The sequence below is a fragment of the Epinephelus lanceolatus genome, chromosome 19 (assembly GCF_041903045.1).
Source record: "Epinephelus lanceolatus isolate andai-2023 chromosome 19, ASM4190304v1, whole genome shotgun sequence".
NCBI classification, from domain to species: domain Eukaryota; kingdom Metazoa; phylum Chordata; class Actinopteri; order Perciformes; family Serranidae; genus Epinephelus; species Epinephelus lanceolatus.
The window spans coordinates 18,306,108-18,333,364 of NC_135752.1; the positions used below are offsets into that span (position 1 = coordinate 18,306,108).

Below are 27,257 nucleotides of genomic sequence, written 5' to 3' on the forward strand. Positions count from 1 at the left end.
AATTAATAAAACAGGGGTTTGTAAATTTAAATACCACCAAACAATTAATAGATTGGGTTTGTCTCTAACTAGTATCTGTAGGTTTTTTTGGTACGTGGGGGAGTAGGGTAACACAGCCTGAGCCCAGCGACTCCTACCGGCGGAGACACCAATAGACACCAAACTGATGACGTGGTTCGGTCCGTTGACCAGAGCAGCAGTATGGCCGACCAGAGCAGGCAAATAAAACTCGCTGCAGCTAAGAAAAAGGTAAAGTATTGTACAACTGACCCGGTTATATATCATAGGAAGCGCTGGTCCTGTCTCTCTTTTGTGGGTTTGCGTTGCAGGTGTTTTCTTTGGTTTTGTTACACATTTCTTCACGGAGCAGGGGTGTTGTCATTACACGTCGCCCGACCTCTGCGCTGTCGCTTGTCCCGCCTCACTTGCTCCTCTCGGGTCTTCGATGCACAGGAGAGGTCGGTGCTTCTTCTGGGCCTCTGCTGATAGCATTAACTTTCCCAGATTATGCAGACTATTTTTAGTTCCCGGAGGCGTTTGTAGCATCCTACGCAGTTTAGTTAGTCAGTGGGTGACTAAACTTACTCTCTTTGCCCGGTGGCTTCATGTGTCTTTCTAGCTAACGTTAAATGTGGTTATTAGCAAATCTTAACGTGCTAGCTAAGTATGGCAAGTTAGCATTAGCAGGCGGGCTAACTAATGAATAGTTGGCTATGTGTGAGTGCATAGAATGCTACACCGCAGTCGGGCAGCTGTCTGTGTTATCTCTTGAACGGCTCAATTATGTCTGGGGATGGTCAACAAACAGCAGTTTTAAAACTAACGCTGAGCTAGCTTTGTAGCACAGTTAGCAGGACAGAATGACGGGGACTGTTTTGACAGCTGACACCCCTCTTCCCTGTCCTGCTGGGTGCTACAGCTAGGTGTGTTGGGGTAGTGAGAAAGATGGCCCTATCAGCTGTGAAATGTTAGCTTCAGGAAATGACTCGTCAGCATTCCTCGCTGCCCTACTGTCTTCGTGGATGAGTGGTCGTGGCGATAACACTTGACATTTCGCTGCGATTCAACCCCAGGATTTTAGAAATGGCAGCTCCTGTAGTTCCCCTATGATTCCCTTTGGCCCCCCGCGACAGCTGTCACCAGGCACCATGCCCAAACACGCAGACAGGGGGAAGAGTGTTTTACAGTCGCTTGGGTAAAGTATACAGACATACATGATCATAGTTTGCCCTCAAGTTATCAACTTCATCATGTTTGTTTTAGAACAATAAGTCCTTGAACAAGCAAGGCAAAGTGACAGTCAGTAACTTGTTGGCAGTAGCTATGTATTTAAGTCTACATTTGAAACCGGATCTTTTGAGTATCATGGGAGTGGTCCATCCCTGCTTCATTCACCTGTTCTTATTCAGTAACATTGGTAAGTTCCCCCAGTGGTTAGAGATCACTTGTTCTGAGTGGTGCCTCTAGCTGGTGCAAAGTTAAGTAGACTTGTATAAGGCTCCTGCAGGATTTGTAAGATGTAAGAAAATAAAGTATAGGCAGCAGATGAGTTTGCCTTCTGGCAATTATACCTATTGTTTTCTTTTCTTATGTGCTGCTCAGCTGAAGGAGTTTCAGCAGAAGACCTCCCCTGCTGGTGTGGGAGGAGAAAAGGGTGGTGGAGGAGGTGGTGGTGGAGCAGGGGCCAAGAAGAAGAGGAAGGTGAAGGGACAGAGCCAAAATGATGCACCTTCATCAGACAGAAACTCCCCAGACAATGTAAGTCAGTCCCTCTTTCCATTTATGCATCTGCTTGTCTTACTGCCCTTGCTGGTCAAATAACAACCCCTCTTTGCATTTGACAGTCCTTTTGTGTCCCTGTTAGATCTGGTTTCTCAAACCTACTGTGACCCTGTGATTTTAATTTGGATTACTGGTTTTTCCTATTCATATTTTAAACACTGTTACTGCATTAGAAAGCATTTAAAATCACTGTTAGGTTGGTGGTTTGTAATAGACAGACAACATTCATTGTTTTGTGTGTGTACATGTTATAAACATACGGTCTGCAACATTTCAGTAAGTACAGTTTTATGGTAACTGTGGGATGACAGAGCAGTATATACCTGATGAAACAGATCCACATGCTTGTAGACAAAGGCATTTTATTGTTTGTTTTCTTCAAATGGTAATGATTTGGAATTGCCTGCTTGGCCTTTGATCACAAACTATTTTGCCGCTTGTGAAATGAAAGGGCTCAATTACTATCAAGTTGGCAAATGCTCTCTTCCTCGCTATCTAACGCACACAGTGCCAGTAACACAGTAGCAGTACTGATACATATCTACGGCCAGGTGTCAGGGTGAAAATAATGTTTACCTAAGATAAAAAATGACACAGGACACGAGACTGAGACAGTCTTAGCCCCTGACCATAACAGTGAGCACTGTCGTGGTCAGAGGGATAGTGCAGCAAGGGTTGAAGTATTATGTTAATGTACTGAGGATTTCAAGCACTCATAGATAACTACATTGTAGAATAAACATTTGTCAAGGCCTGCACATACAGTACACTAGAGTGTTTATGTAATTGTAGCACATTTGTTTAATAAGCATGCATTTTGAGAAAGTATCTTTGTCAACTGACCATCAGTTTTACATTTTAGTTTGTGTCATATCAGTCTTATTTTATAGGATTTTATAAGAGATGTTATAGAAACACATTCCTATTATTTAGATTGTATGTGCTTTTAAAGTGTTGTCTCCTCTCTCTATTCTCCTTCTATTAATAGCCTTTTGTTTAGTCCTGTATGCTGCTCTGATTTAAGGGACAAAATGTGGACAGATGCACCGTGACTGATCCTTATCAAAACAGTAATATCTATATTTGATAAGTAATAATTAAATAATTACGATCACGGAAGCAGTGAATCACTCTAGGATGTTTTTAACATTATAATTTAGACTTTTCTGAACAAGAAGTAATACTTGGATCATTTGTTTTGGCTTGGATTTTAGAAAACTGAACACTGAATAAATAGACGGACAAAAAGAGTCAGCCGAAACCAAGGTCACATACTTATCTGTAAGAGCTCATTGACACTCTAAATTTGCTTATATGCTGCTTGTCACTACTATTACATTTAAATATCAAGCACCGTGTACTTCTGTGTGGCCTTCGTAAAGCTCTCATAAGCAATTTGAGAGTGCCCATGAGGACTCACAGTCAGGCATGTGACTCAAGCACACAGCTTTCTCACACAAGGGCTGACTGACATTCAGGTCAGTTTTCCACAGACCATGTCGGTCAGTAGTTTTCTAAGCCCAACTGGAATCTGGGCTCGTCACAACTCTGCTGTTGAGTCTTGTTGCTTGTCTGATGCTATTTTGTTCTCTTGAATATGTTTGATTGAATGTGTTTGATTCTGGTTGGCCAACACTGGATACACTCATGTGTTCTGAAGCAGGGTGAGACAGAACATCTGAGTGTGATGCTGGCAATAACAAAATGGAGTTTAGTTGTAAGGGTCAGAACAGAGGAGACATTTTTCAATAAGTGCCATGCATGATGATAATTAATGTCAAGTAGACACAATTCTGTCTGCTTTTTACCCAAACATAGTCCTTTGGCCTGTAAAGGGAAACTTCTATATATTTTTTAACCTGGATCCTATTTCCTCGTTTTTTTGTGTCTAAGTGACTAATGGAGACCTTTTTTTTTAATTAGTCCAGTATTGAGAGAGAGTGCTGCAGCTGCAGCAGCCAAACAGGCTGCAATGTAACCACTCAGGGTATTACTGCACTATGTATGTGTACACTTAAAGTGTTTTGCCACTGACAGGCTCAGATTATTATTTTAAGTGTCTGACAACATGATGAAAAGGACCCTACAAACAAATACACCTTTTTAACCCCTCACCTGATCCACTTTATTATTGTGTCTAACCAAGTGTCACTCAAAGAGAAGTCTCGTTTTGAAATCTCGCAAAAGTTTCCACATTGTCAAACTCAGCTAAATATTTAGCCATGATATTGAAAATCTTGTAGACAGCACCAAGCTATGCTTTCTGTACTCCGACACAACAAACTCTTCCCGGCACTCCTTTCTTCAACACTCACTAACATTTTCCACAGTTGTCTTCCTGCAACAAGTCACCTCTTGCGAGATTTCAAAAGGAGACCTCTCCTTGAGCAAGACTTGGTTACACATATTAACAGTGTTGTCAGACACTTTTAACAACAGAATGAGTCAGTCAGTGGCAAACACAAGCACTTTTAGAGGATGTACATGAATGTTCACAAAAACAAAAGAATTGACGTGCTCGACTCACCGTTTGAAAAATCACAGAGTGCCGACCCAAAACTCACAAACTAAATAAATCCAAATGTCAGCACTCACAAATATCATATATATCAGTCTTTTAATAACGCACAGCAGTATCACAAACAGACGCGTTTCAGCACTTGGCTTTCCTCAGCGTTAATGCACCGTGTATTAACGCTGAGTCCGTTTGTGATACTGCTGTGCGTTATTAAAAGACTGATATATATGATAATTGTGAGTGCTGACATTTGGATTTATTTAGTTTGTACATGAATGTTGTCATACTGCCCTGAACAGTTACTCCAGCCCATTTTGAGGCTGTAGGCCTCAAAGGCATTCTCTCAATACTGGACCACTTCCAAAAATTGTTGTTCCCATTTGTCACTTAGACACGAAAATGGGGTCCAATTTGAAAAAATACCAAAGTTTCCCTATAAGAAAGACTACACTGTCCAAATTGGCTTTAAAAACAAAGTTGAGTAAATAGGCACAGAATTAATGACCTAGCTTAGGTAATGCTTGCAAAGGGAAATGTGAGCAAGTTTAGAGTGTTAGTTTATACAGCTGATTGTAGAGGATGCTGAAGCAGCCACGGAACTGTAGCCAGGGATTATACTAGGACACAAAGGCGCTGCCCCTGCACTGTTATTTTGATGTTGTGTTCTTTACATGAGTCATTTTTTTGGGTTAGGGTCTTTCTGATTATTAGTGTCAAATAAAAAGCTTCAAATGTTTCTCCTCATTACACACCCTAGTCACTTCAGGACCTTCTAGTGGCAACTGCTTCTCTGTACCTGTTTGTCTATATCTCTGTCACTTTCTAAATCAATCTCTTCCCTGTCCCATTTCTTTCATTTTCCACCCTTGTTTCTTCTTTCCTGTAGTTTGACAGTATTCTGAAAGCACTTAGTCAAAGCAATGGAGTAGTCCTACCTCCTTATGGCAACAGTCAGGTGAGCCTCTGTCTCTCCCTTCTTTCTTTTTTCTGCCCTACCTGTTTTTCTCTGTCGCATCCCTCTGCTGTAAATAGCTCCTCATGAGGTATTTAATGTTATCTTGCTCTCACATTCTTACCTCTCTCTTACGTCAAGTGCACAGATATTCTTTTGTGTCACGCAGACCAGAAAGCATGGGACGAATTTGAGTGCAGATTCTTTCATTGGTGCTGTGCTTTTAAATCCATGACAAGAGAGTGCATTAATGGTTAAAAAAGGAGGGTGTGTGGTCACTTTTTTGAGTTTATCCCAGTGTTTTTAGCTTCGCCATCTTACGCTGAAGTTGAGTGTGGATGGGCAGGGTATGCAAAGTGGGTGGCATGAGTCTCAGTAGTTGCATGGCTGTGATATCTGCATCTGGGTGCATCATGCAGGCATGCATCTGGGAAAATGAAATATATGTGTTTGACTTTCAACAGTATTTTCATTGCTGCTTTTGTGTTTGCTGTTTTTTTTTTCCACTGCCTGATTTACATGCACCTTTAAAAGTTTTATTTTGTTATTGCAGATTATTACAAATGTCTTGCTGCATTAGCTTCAAAGTCAGAGTTAGTGCAACAGAGAAGGGCTGTTTGTCATTCAATTTAATGTTGGCATTCATACAGCATAGTCTGGGTTATTTCAGCGCTTTCATTCTGCTAACGTTTCAGAGAGTACCATGGGTAGCAGTGGAGGGAAAAATTGGGGTGGCAGCAGCAGCAACAGCTTTCTTGCAACAGCTATCCCCATAAGTAACAGAGCCTGCATTAAGGTGCTCTGTCTTACATTCTTATGTCCTCTTAGACTGTGGGAAATCCTGCTTTCATCTGGACATGTAAATGACATAATTGAGTCAACTGAGCTATAGCCTTACAATTGTCAGCACAGTAATTAAGTTATTTCCACGCATGTTAAGGCATATACAGTTCGAGATATTGTTGTTGTCTTTCTGTTGCTCTCTCATCATAACTGCTCTTCTTCTTGGCATTAAACCAGTGTGTGCATTTTTTTGTGTATGTGTCACCTCAGACCTTTGCTGACATGGAGGCCATCGGGTCTTCAGTTCCCCAGCTGCTGGAGGACCCAAAGGGCGAGCCTGGCCGTGGCTCACCTGTGTCTAACCCTGCTAGTGCTAACACTGCTACTAACCCTGAGTCTGTCAGTCACAACACTGACCTGCAGGTGTGTCTCTCTCTTTCTGTCATTCTCTCTCTTCGTCTGTCTCCATCTCTCAAATCATATCTTGTCTTCTGTATGTCCTTCATCTAGCGTAATGACTCTAAAAGGTTTATTTGCTAGTTGCTGCATTTTGACTGATATAGTGTTATGAAAACAACAGATCCCCTGCCTTGTTTGGTTGTCATGTGCATAATGTGCATTGTGCATATTATTTTTCTCTAATGTTCTCACTGTATTTTCTGTGTTCCTTCTCTCCCTGTTTGCCTGTCTAACATTCTCACCATCTCTTCCTCTTTCAATCTTACTCTCTTCCCGCAGGACTATCCCGATACCAACGGCAATGAGAGTTTAACAGAAGAAAATAGGTGGGTTACCTCATGCCTTACTGCTCATGACACCCTTGTATCTTTTTAAGAAAACACACCATGCACAGAACAGATGTTGCATAATGATTTATATGGTCAGGCTATGAGTGTTGTAACAGAAGAAGCAGCTGCAAAGGTTTTGCACTGTCATGGCACAGACATGATGTTTCTGCAGTTAAACACTCTATGTTTAGAATTTGGCGATATAGATTGATTGCAAGGGCAGGAAACAACCTCTGGAAACAGATCGCCCTGTGAAGTCATTCTACCATCAGCACAATCAATATTTGTGCCGCTCCTTAGAGACTACTTAAACATAACATTTGTGATGAATTAGGTTTGATAAGCAATGCTGCTGTGGCTCCATTATATCCCGCTACTCTAGCTATTGATTACTGATGCAACATAATAAATCCCATAGTTATATTGTGTGATTGATTATTTATGTCTCTCCTCCTGCAGACCACTGTCTTCCACAGAGAGCCTGCGACAGCTCTCACAGCAACTGAACGGCCTAGTCTCTGAGGTACGAATTTAGTACCACCAATATCATCCTTTCTTTCTCACACACTCATGCACACACATTTCCTTGTCATACAGTGTTAGGCTTTTAACAATAAAACACCAACACTGACGTGCACTTACAGCGAGGATGTGTTGCATCTATTCTTGGCAAGAATGCACTGGAGGCATTTTCAGATTTGCCAGTAGCTCCCAATGGCCTCGAGCACACTGACAGCATCAACTGGTGCACCAGCTCAACATATTTCTTCTGAACTTGGTTGAGTTTTGCACAGTCAGCAGAAAGTGTGCCTTTTGTCAAGTTTCTAAGACACAGTTAACAGCAACCTCTTATCTGCAGACTAAAGAGATTTAATAAGTTGAGTATAGACAAACATCTTGCTGATCTTGTAGGAGGTCATATGCAAATATAATAAGAGCACTGTTTTCATAATGCAAAAATATTGAGGTATTGTTGCCGTACATGGTGGTGGAATGCAGGTGTTACCACTGCTGACTTAACAGATTGTCCATCTGCAATGCATCCAGTTCAGCTTTAAGCTCATAGAAACGGGTCATCTACAGAAACAGTGTTATACATTAAAAAAAAAAAAGTGATGCTGGTATATTCACTGTCGAGGCTTATAAACTTGACACACGATTGATTTTCTGTGTTGGAAGTGCTTTAATATGCTCATCTGTGTCATTTCAGTCATCCACTGCGTATGTGAATGGGGACAGTGCACCTTCTGTTGGTGAGAGAGAGCTGGAGGTAAGATAGAAGTCTATTGTTTTCTGTGAAATGAAAACCCAAGCTAGAAGTCAGTCAGTTCATGGTCAGGCCATGATAGTGTGTTGTATCTACAGTTAAGTGGCAGCCACATAATACGTAGGGGTGTGATGATAAAAAGATCTGAAATGATTGTGATGATGTTGATGCAAAGTGAAAACATTGATATATATCTTCACCTTAAGATATGCCTTTATTTTGAAATTCCCTTGGCACCCCTGTGTCACCATTTCCATCCTAGCACATCCCCCTCTTAAATGTTGAAATACTGCTAGTGGCCAAGCAGCAGGAAGACCATACTAAACAGCCAAGAAAAGGACAATGAAGATATTTACTGGTATCATCTCATATCATTCACAGGCCCCTGACTAAGGTGAAGCACAATGTGGTATCAACACATACTGTGCCCAGATTGTGTTTTCTCTGGCAACACTTTATTATTTGTGATAGGATATTATACTTGCTGTCTAAAATGGTATGTCTCACAGCCTCACGTTTGCAGCACTGGTAGTGCAGTCTACCTAAAACTCAGTGTGTCGTGTGTGGGTGACCTTTCTCGCTGTGTAATTTGATTAACCAGACAAGGTAGATCACATCTAGCGAGATTTGAGTTTAAATTTACAATAACAGGAGGCAACAGTGCAAGCTAACAATGTAGGTGTTTTATCATGATTGCATCCTACAAAATTTTAGATAGTTGGTTTATAGTTTACTCCAAAGCTGTAAGGGTGACGTTGCACATTAAGTTTTTACTGAAAATGTGTAAAAGATATAATGTCTAGCTGGATTGATGGATGATTGATATATTAAGTTATGGCAGATTAGATGGCTGAACAGAAAAAAAATGACAAAGCAACAAAACATTTGCAAATTGATTGGCATCCCCGCAAATATTACCAGTTTTGATCTCTTTGGTGTAGTAGAGAAACACACTGCCACCTAAAACTTCTCTATGAATTTGTTCAACAACCACCAACTATTTAATAATACATTTTAATTATTTGCTTCACATGTCATCATTTAAGATTTAAAGTGCCATTGTTTGCCTCCATGTTAATAATTCACATTACAGTGTTTTCCTCTTTGTTTGACTTTTGCCACTGCACTTTATCCCTCTCTCCTTTTTAAAAAATTATTATTTTTTTTATTTCCCTCTTCTCCCGTATGCATGTGTGCACGTGGTAGGGTCGGAACCAGGAGCTGGCAGCCGCCCTGGAGTCCAGCAACCTAGCAAACTCTCAGCTAAATACCCAGCTAAACCAGCTGGTAAGAAGCTGTGTGTATTTGTGTGTGCACATTTGTGTGACTGGAGTAACCCTTTGGTAGCCATCCCTCAGTTACCACATCAGTGCATGTACTTCATGCATTCTGCATGTCATCTTGAGTAACCACACACTGGAAGAAGTCATGCATGGTTTTCATGTTATTTTCTTTGACTAAAATACATTTTTTTATGACGTGTAACCACTGCATAGAGAGCAATTTGGAAACATTTAGTCAGAGCTGTCATAACTTGATGGTAGATACTTAATTGTAGCACACTAACAGCAGTAAACTCAAAGCTTACAGGTTAACATAACATGGATAACAGAGCAGGTTTATTATTTCAATACTTTGTGCTGTCCCTGTCCTGTCTGGCATGCAGATGAGGGCTTTTGTGCCAGAATTTTGGTTGTTTTAAAGAGCTAGAATTGCTGCTGGGGTGATGAAAGAAATGTTGATCTTTCCCAAACTTAAACGTATATCCTGTTGCTCTGGCAGGCACAGCAATCTCAGGGGCTCTCAGATCAGCTACAAAAGGTAAACAGTTTTCTTTACCCTCTCTGTCTGTTCATTCTTGTCTCCATTTTTCCAGTCTGCTGAATTTTTGCTTCCTTCCTGGTCATTCATGAACGTTGGTATTTTGCTTTCCTCAGGAGCGAAAAGAATTTGAAGAGAGATTTTCAAAAGAGCAGGGAGCCATGCGGGAGCAATTACAGGTAACTTACCCAAACACATTAATTAATTCGTCTGATGGTTTCATTTTTAGACATCCTGAACTGTGTCATAGCAGTACTGCCATGTAAGGTGTCACCCTGATACAAAATAGATAGATAGGTGATCCAAGAACACACCCTCCTTATTCCAACACTTCCCGATTCCTCACCCTGACGGGAATAAATTATTTGGTCTGTGTAGAAAGGCTGAAGCACCATGTATAGGGCTTAAAGAGTTGTATTTATTTAATGCTGTGCTTTAATAAGGGGCTTAAATCAGTTGACATATGTTGTCAGTGTCATGAAAAGCTCTGATCTCTGTTTGTCTGTCCTCTCCCAAGGTTCACATCCAGACCATTGGCATACTAGTATCAGACAAATCAGAGCTACAAACAGCACTACAATACACACAACAGGCTGCACGGCAGAAAGCAGGTGTGTGTGTCATATAATCCACCGTACATGCACTTGAATAAAAACTTCTCATTTTGGCAAGACATTAGTGAACAGTTTGTTTGTGTGTCTCTCTCTTTGTGTGTGTGTAGCTGAAGCAGAGGAGTTGAATAACCGTCTGCAGGCAACAAAGCAGAGAGTGTCAGAGCTCGAGAGAACACTGTCGTCTGTCTCAACACAGCAGAAAATGTTTGAAAAGGTAACAAAGTTTGCAGTAATGGCTCCTCGTGAACAGAATTTACTGAGAAAAGTGTAACGCAGATGCATTATTTAACATAATGACTTACATAACTCTCTATGAATGTGATGTTTTCCTTTTTGTCTCCAGCAAAACAAAGAGTTTGAAAAGGAGAGAGACAGTCTGAGGCTAGAGGTGTTTAGACTAAAGTAAGTCACTTTACCCGAGCTTACACAATGGGGATGTATTTCCACAGCAGAAGATTTGCTAAGAATCACTTTGACATTAATAATGGCTTTTAGAGTTCAAGAAATTGTATGTAATGCAACAGATGGCATGAGCAAATCTCTTAAGTCCTACTAGAGCCTGGCAGGTTAGATGGTCAATCTCTGCATGTGTTTGTGTTTGCAGCAATTTGACTGAGGAGTCGAAGCAGCAGAGCTCCGAGATGTCAGAGCAGATCAAGCTGAGTACGCAGGAGAATGGAGCACTAAGGCTGGAGGTGGAGGATCTTCGCAAGAGGCTCGAGATAGCGGACCTCATGTTGCAGCAGGTGCATTAACACATGCAAAGCATTTCACAGTACACACACATATATACTGATCTTTCTCTTAACAATGACTGGGGGTTTGGACAAACTCTACAACAAGTCTGCGACAAAAGAAAAATGTTTGGGATCATTTTCAATCAAGATTCCTGAATTTTGTCGACTATGCAGCCAAATGTCATATTTTCATGTGTTGCCTGCATTTCATTACAATATTTGGCCTTTCTGTTTCACTCCAGTACTCCAGTCAGTCAGATCCCACCAGTGCCAACCAACAGGTCCAGTTGCTGCTGGGAGAGAAGCAGCAGTTGGAGGCACACAATCACCAGGTCTGTATACAAGGAACTGTCTCTTACAGTTGTTTGCGGCATATTTGTGTAATTTAAACAGCTGTCTGTGAAGATTATGCCTCACTTAATGCAACAGAAATGGAATTTGGACTGCAAAAAAAACCTCTCCAACTTTTCCTCTTCATTTCCATTTTCGATTATTTGAAACTTAAAAGTTGCAGATTAACTTTTCTTATAATTTAAAAATTAAATTTATGCCAGAGCTCCTGCCTGTTAACCTCTTACAACCTGAAAGTCTTATTTTGTTAATGGCATTTTCCCCTTTATGTTTCTTATGTTGTAGCTGATGGAGTCAATGTCCCAGCTGCAGATGGAGAGGGACTGCTATGCAGAGCAGATCCAGACGGAGGGTCGTGTATGGAAGGACAAAACAGAACAGCTGCTAACACAGGTAAACTTTACAGTAACATCAACAAAGACATATGGGTGACTTTAGCTTTCAAAATAAAGCTGTTCTTTGTTGTTTTTGTATTTATTTTGGTATTGAACAAATTGATTTATCTCTGTTTGTGCAGGTGTCTTTAGTTGCAGAGGAGAGGGACAGAAACATCAACCGAGTCCAAGAACTGGAAGCCAGCATCACAGAGCTAAAAAATGCTGCAGGTAAGAGTTTTACACAGTCCTTATCTACTGTTTCCTTCTTTTTCTGGCTCTTCTGCAGCTCCTTCCTTGAGCTGCCTATTTACCTTTGGTAAATAAGCCGTCCAATTGCCTGACCGCAGGAGGATTAAGGAATGGGCTCCTATTATCTTTCAATCAATGTATCAATGTATATGTATGTATATGTGTTTATGTTTGTGATATCAAGGTATTTCAGTATACCAAGTTATTTAGAAATCCTGAAGGTATGATTTGCAATAGCTTCAAACGCTCCTCTGTGTATTAAACTGATACAGAGATGCTGTATTGGAGCCATGTTTTGTAGTACACAGCACACACTGCCAGAGTCTCTACTGGTGGACTAGGCAGCTGAGCTGAGAAAGATGGCGACTGTGAGTGGTGGGGATAACGTTACAGGACTAGTAAAAAGCTGGCCAGCAAAAGCAGAGAGACAGCAATGAGAAACAGCATGTGGAACTGGCATGTTTTTATCAATCCAGTGAAATAAGGCTTTATTTTGGCCAAACCAGAGTTTATGTTTGTTGGAAAAGTGGAAAGACTAACCAAGACGGTTCTGGTCTTGGCTAATTTTGTTTTTTTTTGAGGTTTTAGTGCCTACAGACTAATGTTTGACACTGTTGTCAACAAGTGTTGAATTACTTGCCAAATATTTGTAATTTAAAGGCTGTAATTCAATCAGTATGCTTCATTTTTTCCCTAAATAGTAGGATAAACATTGGTGCAAGACTTCACAATTCACGTAATTTAAAAGTTTTAAAACAAACACATATTTTCTGTTAATGGTAATATTTAACATTATCTTAGAAGCTTTAGTATATATGAACAGAAGCATTCTAAATACTGGGCACACACTGGTGACACAGCTTCCACAGTCTTGTTTATTTTTCTGTAGCAAAAATATTACATTTTTCTTCTTCTCCTGCAGCGTTGTTGTCCCAGGAGAGGGAGGCTCGGGATGTTGTAGAGCCTCAGTCCTCAGGGCCATCAGAGAGTGAGGTGGCTCTGCAGGAGGCTCTCAACACACTACAGCAGGAGAAAGACGCTCTTACTGCACAGTACCAGGCACAGGTACCCATTTATTGACATATGGTTAAGCAGCTGAAGTCCAGCTCATGTTTTGTTAATGTCAGGAATTAGATACAGTGTCATAATGGAAAGCTACACCAATTGATTTGTTCTTTGCATAATGTTGAAAGCATATTAGTACTCTGAGGTTTGAAAGTTCTTATAATAAATGTCTGTAATATTTCCCCCCTAGCTGCGGGATAACGAGCAGCTGAGCCGGCTGTGTGCAGAGCAGGAGACGCGTCTGGGGGAGATGGAGCGGCAGGTGGAGAGCAAAGCCCAGGAAGAGGAGGACCGCCGGCGCATGTTGGAGGAGGTTCAGTCGGACAAGGCTACTATTAGCCGCGCTCTCACCCAGAACCGTACACTGAAGGACCAGCTGGCTGAGCTACAGAATGGTTTTGTCAAACTGGTGAGGCTGATAATCTAGTCGTCCATCTGTCTTCTTGTAATGACACATTTTGAAAGAGCTGTTATGTATTTAGTTGATTTTTTTTGTTTCTGTCCCAGTTTGGTACAGTTTTGTAGCTATCATGTCTGAATTTATGTTTTGTGTCTGTAATATTTGGGTATTTTTCTCAGGTTGTATTCATGTCTCTTCAGCAATAAGTGGACAAAGTTTTAACAAATTTGGAAAGTACATTAATAGCAAGTAGAAGGTGTGAGACTTCTGTCTTAAAGCCCCGGTTCCTGTTACTCCTCTATTCGAATAGACTAATGAGAACATGGAGCTGACCACTGCCATTCAGTCAGAGCAACATGTGAAGAAGGAGCTGGCTCGCAGGATGGGTGAACTTCAAGAGGAATTGCACAACGTCAAGGAGCAGGTATAGTCATACACAAAAATACCTCTCTGTGACAAACACAATAGGAGGCGTCTTCCATGTGTTCACTATATCTTGTGGACTCTTGTATGTTTTTAGTATTAATTCTATACTTGTTAGCCATACACACAGTGCATTAACACACAAGAACAATATATGGTCATGGTATTAATTTTCCTCTTTGTTCCCTTGGCTTTAGATGGAACTGAAAAGTACAGAAACTCAGGGTGTGATTGAGCAGAGGGACCAGGTCATGGCCCACCTGCAACAGTATTGCGCTGGCTACCAGGCCCTGGCCTCAGAGCGGGAACAGATCCATCACCAGTATCTGCAGCAGCTCCAGCTCATGGACAGGCTGCAGCACGATGAAAGCCAGGGCCGTGTGCAACTGGAGATCAGTCACAATCAGCTCAAGCAAGCACAGGTGTGTATTTTAGGAATAAAGCCTTGTGGAGTGCAGTAAACGGAATGCACTTGTGTTTTTTCATCACCTAATACAATATGTTGAGACTGCAGTCTGGACTCAGTTTGTTTTGATTGACTCTCTGTCTCCCCCTACAGGAGCATTTGGAGATGTTAGTCAAAGACAATGAGCAGCTGAAGGCCGAGGTGAAGGAGCTGCTCAACAGCTCAGTTCTTGCTACGTCATCCAGAGACCAAGGTAAGATTTGTCCATTACTTGTATGTGTGTACTTTTTTTGTTCTCATACCTGATTTTGAATTAATAGTTTACTTGCAAAGATTTGTGGCCACTATTTTACATTGTTTAATTTGGAATAAGTTAAACCTAGTAAACTGAAAACTGTAGTCTGTCACAAGAAACAAGGACAGTGCCGTTGATCCAAAGCATCTGAGACCCATCTCAAAGCAGAGCTGCAGCACCAGCATTGTCTGACCTGCAGTTCCAGTCTAACCCGTGCCACCTACAGGCATGGAAAGTAAGAGCAGCAGTAGTCTTGCACCACCCATAAGGAAAGGTGTCACAGTCAAAGACCACTGAGTTAAGAAAATGGGAAAAAATCTCTGTTAAAGCCTGTTAATAGTTTTCATTTGTCATTATGTCACTTAGGCGATGGAGTGGAAAGCCAGTCCCTGCAGGAGAGCCCACAGAAGTCGGCCTCCATAGTTATCCCAGAAGACTTTGAAAGCCAGAAGGAGATGGTGAGGAGGGTGATAAATGTTCTTCCCCCAAAACTACTTGTTAAGATATACTTAAAGGCTTTGTTGATTTCTTTTGCTTCACATTTTGTTATACATCATGAAGGCTCAAATCAAGTTAGAAGTTGACATTAATGCAAAACGAACAGTGCTATGACAGCATGACTTTTTTAATAAGCGACAAATGACGAGACCTCTGTGATGTGAGATTAGTTTACGACTTGTTATGAATCAAAGGTTTGGCATTGCCCTCAATTGACCCTACCCATCCGCTCCCTCCCACCATCCTCACCACCACTCTCTGTCCCTTCTGCAGGAGGAGTTTATTCGTGGAGCTTTGGCCGAGTTGGAGGCGGAGAGGGACGAGGCCAGAAGGCAACTGGAGGAGGAGCACAGGCTCCATATGGCAGCCAGGCACCAGACCACTCTGGCCCTCAGCCTTGAGCACCAAAACCACAGCCACAAACCTGTTCATGACCATCATCACGAGCACGATCACACTCAGGACCAACATAGTCACTGTGAACACAGTCATGAGCATTCAGGTGAGGATGACTAGATGGTTTATTTTTGTGCCAGCACATTGAGTGTGCATGACTAAGTTCTTACGAATACAATCAAGCCTGATTATATTCTGTAATGATTTCTATTTATATGCATAAAAAACATATGGTAAGCATAAGGGTGCGTTATCTAAACCAGCTGTGTACTTAATGATCTGTTTCCCAGAAGGAGGAGTGCCGGTGGAAGTTCATCAGGCCCTGCAAGCTGCCATGGAGAAGCTTCAGCAGCGTTTCACCTCCCTCATGCAAGAGAAAGCTGACCTGAAGGAGAGGGTGGAGGAGCTGGAGCACCGCTGTATCCAGCTGTCTGGAGAGACCGACACTATAGGTGAGGCAGAAGGATATTTTTGTTAAATATAGAAAAACTTTTCATCACAATTCTAATTTCTGGTACCATGTTCTGTGTTTGTCTCTCCAGGGGAGTACATCGCGCTGTACCAGAGTCAGCGGGCCATCATGAAGCAGAAACACCAGGAGAAGGAGCAGTACATCAGCATGCTGGCTCAGGACAAGGAGGAGATGAAAGTACTGTATAGCGCCTTTTATTTTTCAAATAACCATCAATGTCGTCCAGTGTAGTTGCATAACATGTTTGTCATGATTTTTGCTCAGTTTTCTGTCGCTGCTTTTGTCTCTGCATTGTCCATCAGGCGAAGCTGGCAGAGCTTCAGGATCTGGTGATGAGGCTGGTGGCCGAGAGGAACGACTGGTACAACCGTTACACAGGAGCTGTCGCTGGCACGGGCACAGTGAACCCAGACCTGCTTCCTGTTGGGGAGGATCACACTCACGCAGAGCACCAAGCACACGCACATACAGAGCTTAATGCTTTCAGTGGAGCAGGTAGGCACAACCAGTAGTCTTGTGAGTTACTGCAAAAACACTCACACACTGATCTCTGTGTACAAAGGATGGTCAGGGGATGACGTGTGCCCTCTCCTATAATAACACTTGCTCTCATTTTAAGAATAGAAGTCCTTAAAGTACGCCTTTTTATATTCAATATAACGTCATCATACTGCTCTCCTTTCCTTTCTCTGCTGCAGAAGCCATGGAGGTCATCCCTCTGTCAGAGCCCACCACAGGCCTGGAAGCCTCGTCATCCCAGACACTGTCGAGCGCGTCAGCCCAGACTGACTCCAAGCCCCTGGCACCCAAAGAGGACGGCACAGCCCAGCAGATTATGCAGCTGCTCCACGAGATCCAGAACCCCCAGGGAGCGCTAAGATCACCTCCATTCCTCGGGGAGAACCCCTGTATCCCCTTCTTCTACCGGCCTGATGAACAGGACGAAGTCAAGATCCTGGTGGTGTGAGTGAGGTGTGTGTGTATGTGTGTGTGTGTGTGAGAGAGAGATATATGACCTGTCTTGAAGTCTGGGAAATATCAAACACCACAGTATACCGTGTTTGTAGATTGTTGATCATATTCACAAACACTTCAAAAGAAATATGACACCCTGCAACACTGGTCACAGATATGTGAATGTCTTTGACCCAGTTACATTAAAACGCCCCGCTCTGTTCTGTGTGCTGGCACTAATGTGTGCATGGTTAGAAAGAGTGTTTTCCCTTTGTTGTTTTATGTTTTTTTTGTCTATGATGCTCTTCCCAGAGAGATAATCAGTATTCTTTAGTGCAACCTGATTATTCTCATTACCCCCATTTTTAATCCCCTCTTGTCTCCCATTCTACACAAAAGTGCAATAAAGGGGCTGTATATTCTCTCCCCTTGCTGATACAGTACTTCAAAGCTGTTGAAAAAAATAGCAGCCTGTTTGTGTGCAACTTAATTTCAGTGCAAATCTCAGTTTTACACAGTTCACTGTAAAAAAAAAAAAAATGCCAAAAAGAGCATCACGTTTGAATGTAGTAACCCGAATATTTACCCATATGTCTGTGTAATGTGAGGAGAACTGATGAAGGTGAAAGGGTGCGTGAGGAGATGAGATGCAGAGGGAGATGTAAGTTAAAGTGAAATAAAGAAACCAGGTGCACATAATAGCTTTTGAAGTGAAGGCGCTGTTCTGTTTCGAAGTCAAGAGCTTGCTAGTCACACGATGAGGTTCAGGAAGATGGAGGCAGGTATTGCAGAGTGGTACTGTTCCTTGAAACAACCTTTTCTCCACGTTGTCTTTTTTCCTCCCAAACACTGAAAATGAGTCTTATGTTTGTACAGTGCAAAGTGTTAATATATGTGAACTGTTCGTGTTGTGATGTCAAACATCCTGTTAGACTGGGAGAAGTCACCGCCCTTATGAAAAGGTGGTCTCTGAAGTCATTGAGGGGATAGATGCAATTTAAAGACCCCATGAAGACGAAAACAATCAGAGTTATGAGGCATTATTTTCTCAGTAGGTGCTGAAACCGAGGAGAAGGTCATCTTAAGATAAATACCAACACTTGGGGTGCTGTGTTAGAGGCTGCTTTCCACATTATTGTTTTCTGCAAATTGCTCTACTTTATCTTTACCATTAGCGTGATAGATACTAATGTGCAGTGACTGGAGGACGTTACAGGGAAGTTAAAATCTCTACATCTACACTCACATCTCCTCTTTCTTCTTGTAATATCCTGTACACAGGTGCTCTGAGACATTTGGCTGACCCATAGACTGTATGTTAAGATGTACGTGTTTCCACAAAACAAAAATATAGCTAAAATATCCAGGATGTGGCTGCTACCATCTTGCCCTGGTGACATCATTTTGAAACCAGAGCAGTCTTTCATTATGTGACTGGAATCAGATGCTGATAGTGAAACAAGCCATTTCACAGGGGTTGTGAAGCTCAAAAAAATGTATCCACTTTCACAATGTAAATCTATGGGTAATACCACTTTTTGCCATTATGTAAAATTTGCTTCAAAGCCCGGTGTTTTTCCTGGTGACTTGGTCCCATCCATTAACATGGAGGAAGCAGGGTTTATGACCTATACTGCAGCCAGCCACCAGAGGGCAATTAAGATGTGTTGGCTTTACTTTTTGGGAGCTTTGATGTCATCCAGCTTTATATACAGTTAATGGGCCAGCCTCAACGCAAACTCAGTTCATCTCTCCCATCACTGAAGTAATGAAAATATAATTCTGTCTTCATCAGAGCTGCTCTTCCATAACTGAGCCCAAACATCCATCTCATGGGGTCTTTAAGTTTATAAACAAACCGACACTATTAATTAGAGCCTGTTCTTCTCTGTTACGTTTGCTTGTAGTTCCACATATCAAAAATGAATTAACGCACATCCTTTACAACTGGACGGTGTGAATGATGCTTGTGTTTCCTCTTCAACCCAAGTTGCATCTGTTGTACTTTTTTTGTAGAGTTCTATCAGATTATATAAGTATGATTGCACTAAAACTGTACAAAGCTTCTCATTCTGCTCTGTGTGTCCTCTGTGGCGGGTTGGACAGTTTCTGCCATGGAGCCTCTTAGCTGGTTTAATGATATCTGCAGAGGGAAAAAAGGGGGATCCAATGAAGCCACGCTCTTAAGCTGAGGGTTCCAGTTGAAGCATATAAATTTAATTGAAGCTGTGTGTGTGCGTGAGAGAGTGTGTGTGCGGTGTTGCACTCGGAGGATGATGTAAATATGAGTGGAAGCTTAAATTAATGAGATTGCTCACTTCCAGAGGTCGGGATGTTAATCCCAAAAGTGTGGGACCAATCAGAATTTGAAGAAACTAGTCAAATTTGTAACTCTTGTATCGGCAACACTTGAGTTAATCTCCTTTGGGCATTGGAAACAAGGACTTTAGTAATACCCCAACATAAGGACTGACTCATCGCATGCTAGCTTTAAGTGAGAGATGCTCATATTCACAGATGTAGATTGGAGGATGAAGTGATTGATATATTCACTATAGAAGTAATAACCAAGAGCTACGCTTTCACAGCTAACCTTTTTTTTACATTTCAGGTCAAATCATGGCAGAGGCGTCTGTTTTTTAGAGTCTTTCCATGATTTTAATATGCAAAGACATGAGGGTCTCACTGCAATTCATCCAAATATCCCACTGAGTACTTTTGGAGGCATTTCTTTCCTCTTAGTCGGATGTCTTTGAAATGTAAGATCCTCTTTGTTGTGTCTGCTTTGAGGTAGAGAACACATTTGTTCAGTTATTAAATTGCACACTTGATATTTATCACTAGAAGCAACAGGACGGAAAGTGTTGGTGCAAATTCTGGTATTTTAAGCCTATTATAGGAAGCTAAATGTAATACGTGGAGGCCATATATACTTGGTGTTTTTTACAGGCAACGTGAAGAGCGCTGCGTTTACCCTAAACCACAGCACTTTGTTAGTAGCAGGTGGTTTTCGATTAATCTACTTAATCATTCTTGATTTTTAAAATTCCTCACTTAGCATTCTGTCACTTTCCTTTGCCACAAAATATTATTTTTTTCTTCCCTTCATTTTGTTTTTGGTCAGACCAAGAGGTAGATTTACAGTAAAATCCTTTTAGTGTCGTTTTGGGGCTTGTAAAATAAAACAATGTGGATAAAATTACTTCCCATGCTTTCTAATTCACTGTTAAATATGTTATGCGTGATTGAAACAAATAGCAATGAGGAAGCATTTATTGTCCTTACTGTAAAAGAGGTGGTGTATATACTGTAACTGTGTAACATATTGTATATTCATTATGCCTGGTGTGTGGGGGAAAAAGCTGCTCTGCCATGTTTGCTGGCAGCGCGGGCTGTGTGTCTGGAGGTTAGTTCAGAGACGAGGTGTTGGTGGTTACTGACTGGCTGTGATTTAATACAAAGATTGACTAAAAAAAGTAAGAAAATATTCTATTTATTTGGAATAACTTAGTAACTCAACTAATCAGTTTTAATGTAAAATAGAAGTGACCGTTGGATGGAAATGAAGGATCATTCAGAGGACTGATTTTGTTCGAGGGCTGCTTCTGACAGAAGCTTTCTGATTTGTTTTTTTTTCCTTGAGTAATATTTTCTCTCCTTCTCCTGAATAAAACTGATTGAGCAACTTGAACACGTGTCTCGACTTCTTTAGCATTTTGATATTCTGAACTTTGCAAGTAAATATACAGCAGGCAGTTTAACTTGTCAAAGTCAAAGAAGCACAAGTTTTGTTAATAATATTAACGATGGCTCCATGTGACGTTGAGACAGCATGCACAGTCACTGAAGTGGCTCAGCCATCATTTATTTTATTATTCAAATCTGTGCTTTTTCTACTGTGACAAAAGGACCTTTCCTTTGCTTACGCATGATGAAAATAAATATCAAACTCTTAGAAACTGAAAATCAGCCCAAGGATCAGCTCACATTTAGGCCACATTTATATGCCTATATATGTGGGCAATAGCCATGGCTGGAGGCATTAACTTTGAAGGTTGTCAAGAATGAACTAATTAGAATTTGGTGATAGGAAGTCATATTTTCTTTTTCCACCATAACTCAATTTATACATTATTATGACAAAATTTCATGCAAATGAACAATAGGATAAAATGATGAAGTGATGATTTATATTATAATTTTTATCAAAAAGGTCAACTTCAATGTGTGCATTATTCAGTGTCAGCTGGGAGACTTGGTCAGATACTGAATTGGTGACACTAATCTTTAAACTGCACTGATTGTACAGATCAGTGGTTCCCAACTGGTGGGTTACGGTCCAAAAGTGGGTTGCGGGTTCATTCTGAAAGGACTGCAAGTGACTCGCAAACATGTCAAGTTTGTGGAAAAACACGTCATTTTGAAGTACAGTGAATTTGCGACACAGAGCTTTTATTTTGAAGTGCCATTTCCTGCTGTAGAGTGAGTGACTAATGGACAGCTACTTGACAGAGACAACAAACTAGCTTGATGGCTCAACCAAATGTAAATATGATGCTGAATATATTGAACTGTGTGGACCTTGAACTAATGACCAAGGAGAAATCTGGACCCCGTGGCTGTATGAGTTGGGAACCACTGGTATGGATCTCCTGTGCTGCCAGGGTGAAGATGTGTGTAAAGCATCCATATTTTCACAAACAGGAATGTAAGCTGAATCTGCAACTTGACTGGTTTGGCGTACAACCATGAGGTGGTAATTCTAGCTTTCTTCTGATTTTGGTAGATCCATTTCAAACCCATATTCTGCAGACACAATCTCCTGAAATGTTGCCATTTTATCTTTGACTTTTTGGATGCTTAATTGTGGGTAATGAAAAAAATCTTTTTACTCCAAACAAGTCCCTCCATGCAGTGGTGGAGTGGTAGTCGATGAGGTGGGTGCACCATTAGGTGGATGGGTAGGTTGCCGAGAAAGAAGTGGGTATACTCTCATATATTCCAGTGGCTGATAGGTAGGTATACTGTAAACAACCAGAAAAACAGGTGGGTATACCCTGTATACCGGTGTATACCCTCCACTACTTCAGTGTCTCCATGACTTAATAAAACTGATTTCCATTGATTTCCAAATACTTTAGTTAAGTGTTTAAGTTAATGGGTAACATTATTTTAATGAAGTTATTACAATAGTTACATTACAAACAGGGTGAATTGTAATCTGTTATCTATTGCATTTCAAATGTAACCTTCCCAACATAAGTACAGCCTCACAGAGCGACGGCGTGGCTTTAGACTCTTGGTGTTATTATATATGAGAGTATAAAGATAAAAAAAAAAAGACAAAGAAGAAACTTCACTCAATACACTGAGGTTTTTTAATGTGTTGACAAAGCACAGAAGCCCTGCAGGGTAAAATCGTCTTTCCATCCACAGCAGTTTAAACAAGATGCAGGACCTGGCTGCTGCAGGAGTTCACACATTCACACTGTCCCGTTCTGCTCTTGTACACACAGAGAGAAACAAGAAAACAAACAAAAAAAAAAACCTCTCTGCTACAAGCTAAAGTATCAAACAACCTGCCAACATCCATATACATCACTGCAATACACATTTTTATAAGTTTTTCAAATATTATTTCCTTATACACATACTCATTTATTCATAATAATTTAAATATTCAGCAGACTAAATTCTCTAGACAGTGGAAGTACAAGTCCCATAAGATGCACCACACATATACATAATAACACATTAAGATATGTCCATAATAAACTATTTACTGTTAAATAATAAGTAGAATATGCTTTGTTGTGTTTGCCTTGCAGTCGTGGAGCACTAAGATGTACAAGGGAAGTTTCTCAGGTGGTTTTTAAATGGCTAAAATGACATCAGTTGAGGTACAGAGGTGGGTTTTTATGGCTGGTGGGTTGGTTACTTTTGTTCGGGGTCAAAATACAACACATCACACTGATGGCAGAGTTCGGTGGCAACACAAGTGAAAGGATAGATTGAACTCACAGGCCTTCAGACAGCGATGTGAGGGTGAAACAGGAGGAGTGTTTGGATAGTTTTATGCATAGACTGTGGCTGTTTTCATGTTCTCACTCACCCCCGTGACCGCTGAGAGAAGGAAGGAAAGAAAAAAGGAAGGGGACAAAGAAACAGAAAATAAATTACAGATCATGAACCTGGATAAGATGTTTTCCTGCCAGTATATCCGAAGATTTGATGGATCATGTGATCGAAGCTGACTTAGAAACACACTACAAACATTTTAAACCTCTCCCATTAGGGACCTCATTCCCTCTGAATGAACAGGACATATAAGGAGCTATCTAACAGTCTCAGGCCACAGTTTCCCTTGCTCTTGGTTAAAAATGTGTGACTGCTGTCATACAGCAGAATCAAAATTCATATATTGCACTTTCTATTTAGATCCCGCCTTAATAAGATAACTTAGTGACAATGTTTTTGTACGGAGGAGAGGAGTGCCATGCAAGGCACCTATTCAAGCTAAAATAATCAGGAAACCATTTTTTTGTTGCATAGCTTCTGTGAAGGCAGTTTTGTTGAGAGATGGTTGTGACACAGTTATGTGAACTATTCTCTAATGATTCAATCACACAATGAAGTTATAACACAGGGGAATTTAGTGACAGTGAGGCCTTCTGGAGGCAACAACAGGTCCCTCAGATGATCGCTCCTTCAGTCCTAGTGCAAGGGGAGAAAGAGGAGGAGAAGTAGGGAAAGAAAGATTCAAGCCCTCTTCCCTTGCATGAGCTGTGTAAGTGATGGTGCAGTTTGTGTCATAAGTGATGGGTGGAAACCAACCAGGGTGAGTTTAAAAGGAGAGGAGCTAAAAGGGAGGATGGAGGGGTTTCTTATTCACCTTGTAGCCTGAGATGCTGTGAGGAAAATAAGCATTTTTCCACATGACTTCCAGAGAGCAGAGCTTCAGTGACGCTTTTAGAGAGTAATTTCTAATAACAACACTGATTGTTAATAAAAATTTAAAAAACAAAGTCTCTGGTATCCAGCCGGTTTAAGACAATGGGTACAGATATGCACAGATATAAGGCCCCACTACCTCTCCTACATAGGAACAAGACACATAGACTTTGTGATGGTTTTGCCTCTTTTTTGTTGTTGTTGTTTTTCATCTCTTTGTACCTGTTATGCATCTTTTTGTGGTTTTGTGTCTCTGTGAGGTCATTTTTATGTCTCGTTGTGGTCATTTTGTGTCTCTTTGAGAATGTTTTTTGTCTGAAGTCGTTTTGTGTCTCTGAGGTCACTGTATGTCTCTGTAGTAATTTTATGTCTTTTTGAAGTTGTTTTTTGGCTGTTTGAATTCATTTTGTGTCTCTTTGTGGCCATTTTGTGTCTCTTTGAGGTTGTTTTTAGTCTATTTGTGGTTGTTTTGTGTCTCTTGAAGTCACTTTGTGTCTCTTTGTCATTGTTTTGCCTAATTTGTGCCTCTTTGCAATCTGTTTGTGGTCTTTTTGTGTCTCTTTCTGGTCATTCCTGATTGGTATGTGTTCATTTGAGAGCCATTTTGCTGGTGAAGGCCAGGGGAGCCCTTAACACTTCGGGCCCCTGGGCCTGTGCCCGGTAGGCCCGTTCCATCCAAGTAATCCATCCATGATTGTCACCAAAATAAGTGACCTGAAGAATTTACTGTGGACATTCTGATACTGTTTGGTGTAATTTTATCCAAAAGTAGCTACCATTTTTAAAAACTCTGCTCTGAAGCCACTTGATCAAACACTTTTTTTCTTCAAGCATGGCCGGCAATACAAGGTGAGGAAAATTTGATAAAACAAATGCTAAGAGATAAGAGAAAAAAATACATCAGTCAGCAGCCAGAATACCCGTAAGAAAGGCTGGAGTATAATTAATACTCAGGCAAAGTGTCATGCTTAGTTTGCAAATGTCTCCAACCTTAGGTTTAACAGCAGGAACAGATATTCTGCATGTATCTGCTTGTACATATATATAAATATGTGTATTTATGTAAGCATGTGTGCATGCACATGTGCACATACACTCAAAATTGTATCAATGACTTTATATACTCTACATAGTTTATTTAAATTCTGAGGGTGCAGCATGGTTGTAAGTCAGTCATGCAGGTGTGTTTCAAGTATTCTGCATCTCTGTGTGAAACAGAGGGGTGTACGGTTTGTGTGTGTGTTGTAAGGGGGAAGTAGGAGCAGGAGAAGGGAACCGGCTCAGGTCGGGTGTGGCAGAAAACGACAGCAAGGTGGCACTGTTGTCCGTGGCCTGTCATCCAGAGGTGGGACGGACTGATGGAAGGAGGGTGGGAGGAGTTCAGAGGTCTAGTGGGTTGGAGAAGGTGGGGGTCTCCGACTGCCAGGGACACACAAACGCACAGGAACACACACAGAAGAGAGGACGGGAGCAGGTTTGGTTAGTGTTTTCAACGTGTTGCAAGTCTTCATTTAAATTCAAGTTTGGGTTTTATACTTACACCGTCATTATTTCAGGGCCCCCATGTGTTAACCACGCACGTACACACAAATACAGTACCTTCACTCACAGAGACGCACTTACATCATGACATAAACACATGGAAGGAAACCCGAAAACACAACTAACATCACAGAGATATCAGGCTCAGCATGGCCACAATGCAGGTACTGTATGTTTGCAGTTGAGGCCAAATGCAGGCAGTTTTATCCCATGTCCAAGTGTTGTCTACAGTAGCATGCACTTATACAGATTATTTATGAGGCTCTGTTATTGTAATTTCCATAATAATCATATGGTGTTGCTACAGACAGGCAAAAACCCTGAAATTATAAAGGTGGGAAAACAGACAGTTGTTGAAGACTTTAGGCCTTAACAGTCAGAGGGTATCAAGTCAAAATGGTAATGTAGTTATCTTTGGACAGAGCCAGGCTAGCTGTTTCCCTCTATTCATGTCTTTGTGCTTAGCTAAGCTAAATAGCTGCTACATATTTACTGTTCAGATAAAGTGGTATCTCTCAAAGAAGAGACAAATAAGAGTATTTCCCAAAATTAACAAACTATTCCTTAAAAATTAAGTCAAAGCAATGTCTCATGACCCCTTTTCACTGGTTGCATTATATGTTGGTAAGTTGCAAGCAGTGCAGCTGAAGCATGATGTTCAGCTTTCAGATTGTTTCATTTAAAGGGACAGTCACGCCAAACTCAATAATACATATTTTCCCTCTTACCTATAGTGCTATTTATCAGTATAGATTGTTTTGGTGTGAGTTGCTGAGTGTTGGAGATATTGGCTGTAGAGATGTCTGCCTTTTCTCCAGTATAATGGAACTAAATGGCACACGGCTTGTGGTGCTCAAAGCAAAAAAAATAAACAAATAAATAAATTTTAAAAACTCAGCAGCAATGTCTATTTCAAGAAATCATGATCCAGTTACTTAAGATAATCCACAGACCTTGCTGTGAGCAGTTTCATGAAGGAATTATTTTCTTTTTCTATCAAAAATGAGTTGGTATTTTTGCACTTCTGGTTCCCTCATCTTGAAGTCAATGAGTTTGTTTAAATGGGTTTTTTGTTATATGCCTGAGATACGTTCTGTGGTTAACACAAGCTTGAGAGACTTTCAGGTTTTGTCCTACAACATAAAATATGTACATCGGTAAATTCCCCACTCGTAAATGTTGAAGCCTTAACACGTCTTAAAAAAAGATGGTTGCTAACAGGTGGCTAAATGAGACTACAGAACCTCATCATGCTAAAAAAAAAGGCTTTACAGCCTTGTTGGTGTAGTTTGCTAGTAGCCTTACATTAGCACTAGCATTTTACTTCTAGCAATTGCATTTATGCTTCAAAAAACATAAAAGTGGTGTTCATTTGTCTTGCTGAACAAAACGCGCAAGTATCAGAAACTTTTGTTTACCAGATATCTTACTTTGTGCAATAAAAAAAAAGCAATGGAAAAATCCCACTGGCTTTTTGTTGAGGGAACCAGGGTGGTGCTAACTCCCGAGTCTACAAAACAACTTCACCCCTGCAAAACTCAGCTAGCTAATGTCACAGCTCAGCTGAGGAGGACGGCATTAATGTTTACATCTCATGCTGTCATGAGCATGAGCCT

The 27,257-nt window shown here is 40.9% G+C and overlaps 2 protein-coding genes across 25 annotated transcripts in view; one reads left to right on the plus strand and one right to left on the minus strand.

Annotated features, from left to right (window-relative positions):
• Positions 1-149: 149 nt before the first annotated feature.
• On the plus strand, positions 150-20,839 carry golga2 (golgin A2). Of its 5 annotated transcripts, XM_033646674.2 has the most exons (28): positions 150-249; positions 1,603-1,758; positions 5,187-5,255; positions 6,306-6,458; positions 6,774-6,820; positions 7,283-7,346; positions 8,034-8,093; positions 9,297-9,377; positions 9,873-9,911; positions 10,028-10,090; positions 10,429-10,522; positions 10,633-10,739; positions 10,869-10,927; positions 11,130-11,271; positions 11,505-11,594; positions 11,899-12,006; positions 12,131-12,218; positions 13,162-13,304; positions 13,495-13,713; positions 14,015-14,128; positions 14,325-14,549; positions 14,687-14,786; positions 15,195-15,286; positions 15,600-15,828; positions 16,013-16,174; positions 16,265-16,371; positions 16,497-16,689; positions 16,893-20,839. In XM_033646674.2, exons 1-28 carry the CDS (start codon positions 202-204, stop codon positions 17,159-17,161), a joined length of 3,321 nt encoding a protein of 1,106 aa, XP_033502565.1. In that variant the 5' UTR covers positions 150-201; the 3' UTR covers positions 17,162-20,839. The 5 variants fall into 5 exon arrangements, with proteins under 5 accessions (XP_033502565.1, XP_033502567.1, XP_033502568.1 ...); XM_033646676.2 differs by lacking the exon at positions 9,297-9,377; XM_033646677.2 differs by lacking the exon at positions 6,306-6,458.
• A 1,664-nt stretch (positions 20,840-22,503) lies between these two features.
• dnm1a (dynamin 1a) overlaps positions 22,504-27,257 on the minus strand; it is a 72,802-nt gene continuing 68,048 nt past the window's right edge. For 18 of the 20 annotated variants that reach the window (XM_078162413.1, XM_078162424.1, XM_078162420.1 and 15 more), the window contains one exon: positions 22,504-25,518. Coding sequence is in view for 11 of the 20 variants with exons in the window: in XM_078162418.1 (XP_078018544.1) it covers positions 25,488-25,518 (31 nt within the window). In the remaining 9 variants the exon portion in view is untranslated. The remainder of the gene's footprint in view (positions 25,519-27,257) is intronic. The other 2 variants (XM_078162416.1, XM_078162414.1) reach the window with 1 other exon arrangement.

Coding starts and splice junctions, on each gene's coding strand:
- golga2 (XM_033646674.2), top strand. CDS start 202: ATGGCCGACCAGAGCAGGCAAATAAAACTCGCTGCAGCTAAGAAAAAG. Junction 6,821..7,282: donor AGTTTAACAGAAGAAAATAG/GTGGGTTACCTC, acceptor CTCCTCCTGCAG/ACCACTGTCTTCCACAGAGA. Junction 8,094..9,296: donor TTGGTGAGAGAGAGCTGGAG/GTAAGATAGAAG, acceptor TGCACGTGGTAG/GGTCGGAACCAGGAGCTGGC.